The 9,541-nt window shown below is 48.1% G+C and overlaps 1 protein-coding gene across 1 annotated transcript; it reads right to left on the bottom strand.

Moving 5' to 3' along the window:
• Window positions 1-250: 250 nt before the first annotated feature.
• On the bottom strand, window positions 251-9,259 carry F2RL1 (F2R like trypsin receptor 1). Its single transcript, XM_052647286.1, has 2 exons — window positions 9,178-9,259; window positions 251-1,362 (listed from the first exon to the last, which is right to left on the bottom strand). Exons 1-2 carry the CDS (start codon window positions 9,257-9,259, stop codon window positions 251-253), a joined length of 1,194 nt encoding a protein of 397 aa, XP_052503246.1.
• Between the last annotated feature and the right edge of the window lie 282 nt (window positions 9,260-9,541).

Below are 9,541 nucleotides of genomic sequence, written 5' to 3'. Positions count from 1 at the left end.
TCTGCAAAGTCTGGTTCAATCAGTTCCATTTCTGGGAGCCCCTGAGTAGAGGAATTCTGAAACTGACATTCCATGTGAATTTGGAGGACTTTCCCCATGCAAACAGGGAAGCTTCCGGCAACCCTGAGAGGTGCTGCATATACATGGTATGTGGTGAAACCTACTTGGTTAGGAGACAACAGAAGCATCTCCGGAATGGTAAGCAGGCCCCAAAGCCTCCAGCAGAACTTCCATTGAGGAACCGGACCACTCAGTAGGAGCCTTTGACACTGGTCGAACTTGAAGAGTAAGAGCTGGATTTCCCCGAGAATTTCTTTGAGGAGAGGGATACCTGCATCCGCTTTACAGTACGGACGCTCCGGCAGAGAAGAGCGTTCTTGGCGTGGTCCCGGAAGTCCTGTGAAACGAAGTAATAGACAAAGGGGTCGATGCAGCTGTTGAGGGTGGAGAGGCAGAGGGCCGCGATGTACAGGGCGTAGACGTGACTCTGGCCCCAGGTCTTAATCAGGAAGTAGTGCACCACGAGCAGAAGGTTACTGGGCGTGAAGCAGATCAGGTACATGGCCAGGACGGTGACAATGAGCTTGATGGCCCTCCGCCTCTTCTTTCCTGAGCTCTCATCCATGGCAGAAGACTGGAGGGTCCGGATCATGAGCACGTAGGCCGAGGCCGTGAGGAAGGCTGGGAACAGAAAGACTCCAATGGCCAGAGACAGGAAGTAGTTGAACATGTCTCCCACCAGCACCTCCTCCGGCAAAACGTCGTGACAGGTCGTGATGTTAAGGGCCGGGATGTAGGAGGTCTGCTTTACGGCGTACAAGGGGATGGTAAGCAGCAGAATGAGCAGCCATATTCCCAGGGAGACGCCGATGGCAATGTTTGCCTGCTTCTTGGGGTGCACCATGGGGTTCACGATGACCCAGTATCTCTGCACGCTGAGGCAGGTCATGAAGAGGATGGAGCAGTACATGTTGCCGTAGAAAAAGCCAATGAGCACCTTGCAAAGAGACTCCCCGTAAATCCAGTTGTTGCCATGGATGTGATACGCGATCTTCAAAGGGAACCAGGTAACCGAGAGGAGGTCGGCCAAGGCCAGGTTGGCCATGTAAATCACAGCGGGGTGCTTCTTCTTTGTTCGGAAAACAAAGACCCACAGGGCCATGCCATTGCTTGGCAAACCAACCACGAATACGATCGTGTAGACAACTGGAAGAAAGACAGTGGTCAGCTTTCCAGTGAGGACGGAGGTAGAAAACTCATCCACGGAAAAGCCTGGTTTCACTGTCACGCCTCTGCCAGTGACCACAGGTGACTTATCCACGTTACCAATGAGGCTTCTTCCTTTAGACAGTCTCTTGTCTCCTGCACAAGAAGGGCAAGGTGGACAAGGGTCATTACAGAAATCAGTGTTTCCGCAGAGATGCTGGTTTGTCCAAATACAAGCGCTTCAGAGAAAGAACGGCTGGTGGGAAGGTCATGGGCAAGATGGTGCCCAGCACTCCAGTCACCACCTGAAAGCTCGGGCAGAGGAGAATAGGAGGACAGCAGCTGAGGAGAAAAAGAAGCAGTGAGACGGACTGAGAAAGAACAGCAGAAGCCGGAAAGGACAGCGTTAGGCGAGCCTGCCTTTCTCCAGGGCAGTGTAGATGAAGAAAGTTTCCCGCACTGCGTGAAGGAAGAGAAAGAAGACAGGAGGAGGGGCACCCAGAATGCCTCCAGGGGCTTCTGATGGGTGGTGGGATTACTAGGATTTCTATGGTCTGGATTTGTGTGCCTGCTGTGTTATTTTTGTTATTTTTTTTAATCCTAATTTTCTATTTTTTAAGTCTTTACTGAATTTGTTACAATATTGCTTCTATTTTATGTTTCGGGTTTTTGGCCATGTGGCACGTGGGATCTTCGCTACCTGACCAGGGATCGAGCCTGCACCACCTGCGTTGAAAGATGAAGTCTGAACTTCTGGACCACTAGGGAAGTCCCCCTGCTGTGTGTGTGTGTGTGCATGTGTGTGTTTTTACAATGGGTATTTTTTTTAATGGGAGGGTTATGAAGTATGTGTACAACATAACAATGATTTCTATGAATCCTGGAAAAAACTGACAGTATACCATTTAGTTCTACAAACTGTCCACACTCATCAGTCTCCAACTGTTCTCATAATGGCCATCTATCTCATTGCGCTGCAAAACAACTCAGCCTGGCCCATCACTCCTTAGCCCAAAGTCCAACACAGCGAGGTTCCCAGGAGCTCAGACTGTCTCTCTAGACACAAGGACAGCCTCAGCCAGGGCAGGGGTCTCCCGCTTCTCTGAGGGCTTCCTGGAGACCTGCCCAAGGAGAAGAGCGGGCAGCAAGCCTTCTGACCTCAAGGTCACCGGGCAGCTGGGTGCACGATTTCTGTTCAGACAAATTTGTATTCTGACATTTAAGCAAGTAATATGCTAAGCTTTAACAACGTCCACTTTCATCCCCATATTATGAATTAAACTTTCGAAATCACGAATGAATGGCATGGCCAGCCTACATCCTGCCCCAACCAAGTGTCCATCAACCTACAGAACAAAGTGAAGGGCAATGTAAGGACCCAGAAGACCCTGACTTTATTTCTGGGGAAGAGCAGCCCTTCACCATGGCACGTTTATGCCAGGGAGGATGTTCAACCTACTCACAAGCTTATCTGATAACTTGCATGTGTTGTCATCATTTTTTCCTCTTCTACCTAAGACATGGCTGGTGGGAAGGTAAAGTGGTACAGTCACTGTGCAAAACCATCTGGCAGTTCCTTGAACGGTTCACCATAGAATTGCCGTACAACCCAGCAATTCCTACTCCTAAGTATATACCCAGGACACAGGAAAACATGGAAACCTGTACAGGAATGTTCAGAACAGCATTATTCATTACAGCCCCAAAGGAGAAATAACCCAGATGTCCATCAGCTGATGAATGGATAAACAAAATGTGGTCTATGCCTACAATGGAACATGACTTAGCAATAAAAGGAAATGAAGTACCGCTACATGCTACAACACAGGCGAAGCTTGAAAAGGTTGTGCTTTTGAAAGAAGCCTCCGGAGTATGTACTGTAGGGGTCCATTTATAATAAGTGTTCTGAATAGGCAAATCCACAGACAAAATACAGATGAGTGGTTGCCAGGAGCTGGGGAATGGGGCAAACTGGGGGATGATGGCTAAGGAATGGGTGGAGTGTTCTTATAGGGTAAAAAAATATTCTAAAGTTGATTGTGGTGATGGATAGATTATCTGTGAATAGTCTAAAAAGCACTGAATTGTAGACTTTGAACAGGTGAACTGTATGGTTTGCAGGTTACATCTTAATAAACCTGTTAAAGAATGACACCTGATGGAAGGCAGGAAGTAGGCTGAGGTGTCATTACTAAAGCTGACTGAGGGGTACCAGGGATTCACTGCAACATTCTATCTTCATGTGTCTAGAATTTTCCATAAAAATAAACATATACCAGGTCCCAAAAGTTCACGCAAAGAGATAAAAAACTATTTTATGTAAGGATACTCAAATAAAGAAGGGGGGGTGGGGAAGGAGCCAGAAATACTACAAAAAGGTAGGGAAGGATTCAAAGAGTTAGGAAGAAAGATTTCCTGAGAATATTCGCACATAGAAGCCTGAATGACTGCACTCTAAAATACCATTCATATTAGCTGTGTCCATCGACCCAGGGGCAGAGCACACGACCAGCGTGCCACTTGGTGTAACTGAGTAGTGCTAGAACTACCCAGTACTAACACTGGTAAATGTCGAGCTGCTGCTCAACGTGCCCTGAAGCCCTTCCAGCACAGGGCACAGGCTTCTACCTCATACAGGGTCCTCAACTCAGAGAACTCGTCTAGAACAGATGCCGTCCCAGCTTCTAACCCTTCTGTAAAGCAGACAACATCATTTCTATTTCACAGGGTGAAGATGAACTACTTAATAAACACTGAAATGCAATGATAGTCACGATATAGTGTCAACTGAGAAAGCAACTGGTGGAATAATATGCTTCCATCTATATAACAAAGTTATAATTTGTCAACAAATCTGAAGTCTAGGAAAACATCCACTACACCATAACCTCTGCCACCTCTAGAGTAAAATGGGTGGGGAGGGGAGAAGTTTACTTTTTTTTTACCTTTATACCCTTCTATGTCATTTGGATTGCTTTTTCAGAGGCGTGTAAACTGGTGTAATCTAGTCAAAGGGCAATTTGGCAAAATATCAAAAATTTTAAGTGTGCTTGCCCTATGGCCCACTGATTTACTGCTAGGAATTTGTTCTGCATGCATACTAGCTAAAGTACACAAAAATAGTGTATGTACAAGAATATTTACCATGGTAAAACAAAAATGATAGTTTCAGTGCCCATCGAAAAACAAAAAAAGGCGAGTTCAGTAATTTATGGCATTTATAAAGAAAGGCAATGCCAAAGAATGCTCAAACTACCGCACAATTGCACTCCTCTCACATGCTAGTAAAGTAATGCTCAAAATTCTCTAAGCCAGGCTTCAGCAATACGTGAACCGTGAACTCCCTGATGTTCAAGCTGGTTTTAGAAAAGGCAGAGGAACCAGAGATCAAATTGCCAACATCCGCTGGATCATGGAAAAAGCAAGAGAGTTCCAGAAAAACATCTATTTCTGCTTTATTGACTATGCCAAAGACTTTGACTGTGTGGATCACAATAAATTGTGGAAAATTCTGAAAGAGATGGGAATACCAGATCACCTGACCTGCCTGTTGAGAAATCTGTATGCAGGTCAGGAAGCAACAGTTAGAACTGGACATGGAACAACAGACTGGTTCCAAATAGGAAAAGGTGTACGTCAAGGCTGTCTATTGTCACCCTGCTTATTTAACTTCTATGCAGAGTACATCATGAGAGACGCTGGACTGGAAGAAACACAAGCTGGAATCAAGATTGCCAGGAGAAATATCAATAACCTCAGATATGCAGATGACACCACCCTTATGGCAGAAAGTGAAGAGGAACTAAAAAGCCTCTTGATGAAAGTGAAAGAGGAGAATGAAAAAGTTGGCTTAAAGCTCAACATTCAGAAAACAAAGATCATGGCATCCGGTCCCATCACTTCATGGGAAATAGACGGGGAAACAGTGGAAACAGTGTCAGACTTTATTTTTCTGGGCTCCAAAATCACTGCAGATGGTGACTGCAGCCATGAAATTAAAAGACGCTTACTCCTTGGAAGAAAAGTTATGAGCAACCTAGACAGCATATTCAAAAGCAGGGACATTACTTTGCCGACTAAGGTCTGTCTAGTCAAGGCTATGGTTTTTCCTGTGGTCATGTATGGATGTGAGAGTTGGACTGTGAAGAAGGCTGAGCGCCAAAGAATTGATGCTTTTGAACTGTGGTGTTGGAGAAGACTCTTGAGGGTCCCTTGGACTGCAAGGAGATCAGCCCTGGGATTTCTTTGGAGGGAATGATGCTGAAGATGAAACTCCGGTACTTTGGCCACCTCACGCGAAGAGTTGACTCATTGGAAAAGACTCTGATGCTGGGAGGGATTGGGGGCAGGAGGAGAAGGGGACGACAGAGGATGAGATGGCTGGATGGCATCACGGACTCGATGGACGTGAGTCTGAGTGAACTCCGGGAGTTGGTGATGGACAGGGAGGCCTGGCGTGCTGAGATTGATGGGGCCGCAAAGAGTCGGACACGACTGAGCGACTGAACTGAACTGAACTGATACAATGAATAATGTGCCCCCTACAAAAGTATGGGCAGATTTTCCTATACTGACAGTGACTAGATCGTATAGGTTAAAAAAACGGTAGGACGGCATGTACAGTATGAGCCTTCTACTGTTGCACAACACATATATTTCTGCATAAAGAAGTCTGTTGTGTGTGAAGAAGGGAGAGAACGGGGATGTTTCATTTCTAACCTTTTTGATTTGCACTTTTAACTTTAAAAACATTACCTGCTCTTTGCTATATTAAGCTTCCTCCTGCGGCCCACCCTCCCAACACAAGCAGGCGTAGAGCAGCTACTCTTTTTGTTTAAACTCTCCTCTTGTGTTCGTTCCCCTATTATCCTCCTCACCCCCAAATATTCTTTTGCTCTGAACTTTGGGAGCACAGATCAAAAAAGAAAAGTTTCCATTACTTGGTACCCTCTCTAGGGACACATTAGTCAAATTTCTTGTATTCTTTCAGGATGAAGTGTTTTCCTCTCAACATTTGCCCAGCTAATAAAACCATAAGAAAGTCAAACACGCACTTCACTAAAACATCACCTATCAAAATTAATTAGTAACTACAAGGTCAGGCAGGTGACCAAACACAAATTTAAGGTCCCATCTTCACGTTCATTGCAGTGTCCTCTCTTATTCCAAAACATGGAGAATAGCCCAAGAGTCTATCAACAGAGGACCAGTTAAAAATTATTATACATCCACTGGTAACATTTTAAGATTCATTAAAAATGTTTTCTATTTACTAACATGCTACTGATGTTTGGTCATTGATGTTTACTCATTACTGATGTTTACTTTTACTCATTGGAAAAGACCCTGATGCTGGGGAAGACTGAAGGCAAAAGGAGAAAAGGGCAGCAGAGGATGAGATGGTTAGATAGCATCACCAACTCAGTGGACATGAATTTGGGCAAACTCCAGGAGATATTAGAGGACAGAGGAGCTGCAAAGAGTCGGATCTAGCCTAGCAACTGAGCAATGGCAACCGGATGTATGAAAGCATGAGAAAGGCTAGAAACCAAAATGTTAGCAATGCTTTGGGTAATGAGGGTGATTTAATTAATGCCACCTCCTTTTCGGACTTATTTTTCCTTTACAGTAATCACATACGGCTTGTATCATTAATGACCAATTACAAAGGGAACACAAGTTTCAGTGTCCGAAAGAAAAATGGAATGACTGCTTTACAGGGGACTTCTCAGACTTGTGACACGGGGGAAAGAAGTAAGTACCTGGAAAAAGCCAACTTAAATGCCAAACTGCCATCAACTGCCAGGAAGCTCTGGGTCAGTCCCTTTACTTCATTTTTCATTCACTATTTACTGAGGTCCTTTAGGGAAAGAGATGTGTTGGACCGTGGTGATGGAGGTGCTGTTAGGGGTCCCTGGCCTCCTGGAGTATGTGATCCAGTTGGGGGAGAGAGAAAACTATTTACAGAAGTAACTATCCATCACTCAGATGGTAAAGAACACACACACACACGCACGCACGCACACACACGTGATAGGAAAGAAAGCAGGGGTATGATGGACAGTTTTCCTTGCCTCTCCCCCTCAATTCAGCAGCCCCCATCTGTGAAATGATAAGGTTACTCTCTAGGCTGAGTTCCCTTCCATAAGGCAGTGTTTCGGGGAAAAACCTTTGGGAAGAAAAGTCTAGTATGCGTCTTGCTGCAAACTGAGGGGGATACATGAGGGCCAGACTGAAGCGGGTGAGCAAAGACAGGTGCTGAAGGTCAGAAACACTGGTGATGCCATGTTTCTTAATTAAAATCAACTTAGTTTCAAGTTGTGAAGAAAGCTCCATCTACCTAAAGTCTCACTGTTACTGAACTGACCCTTTAGCAAAGTTACCCTGCAAAGGAATAAAAGTATGTGGAAGGGAAAAAAAGTGCAATATTGAATAGTTCTGTTTAACAAGTAACTTGATCTTTGTCGTGTTGTTAAATGAAGTGTGCCTTATACTTCAGAAATCCTCCCAGCTCCTGTCCCTCACTTTGTAAACAAGAGCAAGCCAAAGACTCAGGCAAGCTTCCTATTGGAATTGTCTAGATGATAAATTAGAAGAATCCACATCCTCACATTTTACAGAAGATGTCTGCACATACTAAGCCTTGCCCCTAAATTTTAAGTTTGTAAGTTTAAAAACAGAACGGTAAAGGGACATGTATTCAACAGTTTCAGTACTTTCAGGAAATAAAATATCTTTATTCTAACGCTGATAATAAAATGTGTACCAGGGGTGTAGTTTTTCAAGTATCCACCATAATAATACCCTTTTCTGTAACTGCAGAAGGAAAAGAATCACATGCTTCTGATTCAAATTCACAGTGATTTGCTGTTTTACAATGTCTTCATGAAGAGGATAAAAGTGAGAACCTGTCCTAACAGGTCTACAAATTTCGCACGGAAACAAAAACTTCCTTTTTAAGGCTCCTCATCCGTTAGCATCACAGTATGAGTTTGAGTAGGCTCCGGGGGTTGTTGGACAGGGAAGCCTGGCGTGCTGCAGTCCATGGGGTCGCAGAGTCGGACACGACTGAGCGACTGAACTGAACTGAAGGCAATACCCGGCCTAACAGCGCCCACGCCCTGGGAGAGCAGCTCAGCCGGGGAGATTCCCCCTCCCGCCTGACAAGTCCGAGCACACCCCGGGCACCGGCTGCGGCGCACAAGCTGGGTACTTCCGTGCCCGGGGAGCGCAGCCTCGGGCCTTCGGACCTGGTGGCGGCCGGTGTGGCACCGAAGGGCCGGGAAACCCGGGGCCCAGAGGTCACCTGCTCGAACGTGAAGCAGGGTTCAAGAAGTTCCATTCGTTCACCTGTTCGACTGGCCTACAACCCGGAGCGAGCGCCTGGCACCCGAAGAACCAACAGGGCCCGGCGCTGGCTTTCCCACTCCCGCCACGAACCGTCCCAGAGGAGCTGCCGGCCCCGGGGAAGGAGAGGCGGGTTGAATGCCGAGGGCCGACCCCAAAGAGGGGCCTCCAGAAGTTGCAGGAGGCTCAGAAAACGACTCAGAAAATTCCCAGGCCGCGGGCTCCATCCCGCTCTTTGAGGCCGTCAACTCGCTAACTCCGCGGGTCGCGCAGGACTAGGCAGGAGAGTCTGAAAAGTGTGCGAAAGTTCCTTAATGACTAGTGTTTGCAAAGAAACCTGGGGCTGGTGGGGCGGCGAGGGACTCAGCCCCCCGGGTCGTCCGTAGACGCGAACACCCCGCTGTCTTCCGCTCGCTTCCACAGGCTTCAGCCCCTGCTGGTGGTCCCAGCTGGGGCCCCGGAGACCCCCCGCTCCGAAGCCGGGAGCGGAGCCGCCGGGTGCGGGGAGGAGGAGGCGGCGGCCGCACTCACCCTTCCCGCATCCACCCGGCGTCCGCCTCCAGCCCACGGCGCCCGAGACCCCCGCTCCCCAGCAGCACGACCCCTCCCAGCCGAGCCTCTCACCTGCGACGGTGCGGTTGCAGGAGGCAGAGGCCGCCAGCAGGAGGACGCCCCCGAGCAGCCACGCCGCGCTCGGGCTTCGCATCCTGCAGCAGCGCCGACGCCGGGCGGACGGGGAGCCCGCCGCCGCCACAGCCCCGCAACTGAGTCCCCCTCGCCCCTCGGCTCGGGTAGGAAGCCACCCTCCCGCCGGCCCCTGATTGGAGCCTGCGCGCACGCCTCCCGAGAACCAGGTAAGTTTCAGTGAAACTCGAGCCTCTCGCCGCACCTGCGCGCGGTCACGCCCCGGGGCCGGGACGCGCTGCTCCTCCCCGCGGTTCCGAGACCGGGAGTCCCGGGCCCCGCCCCGGCCCGCCGCCCGAGGTGC

The sequence above is a fragment of the Budorcas taxicolor genome, chromosome 10, assembly GCF_023091745.1.
Source record: "Budorcas taxicolor isolate Tak-1 chromosome 10, Takin1.1, whole genome shotgun sequence".
Classification (NCBI taxonomy): domain Eukaryota; kingdom Metazoa; phylum Chordata; class Mammalia; order Artiodactyla; family Bovidae; genus Budorcas; species Budorcas taxicolor.
This window is presented reverse-complemented; position numbering and strand designations above follow the sequence as displayed.

Coding starts and splice junctions, on each gene's coding strand:
- F2RL1 (XM_052647286.1), bottom strand. CDS start 9,259: ATGCGAAGCCCGAGCGCGGCGTGGCTGCTCGGGGGCGTCCTCCTGCTG. Junction 1,363..9,177: donor CTGCAACCGCACCGTCGCAG/GTGAGAGGCTCG, acceptor CTTCTTGTGCAG/GAGACAAGAGACTGTCTAAA.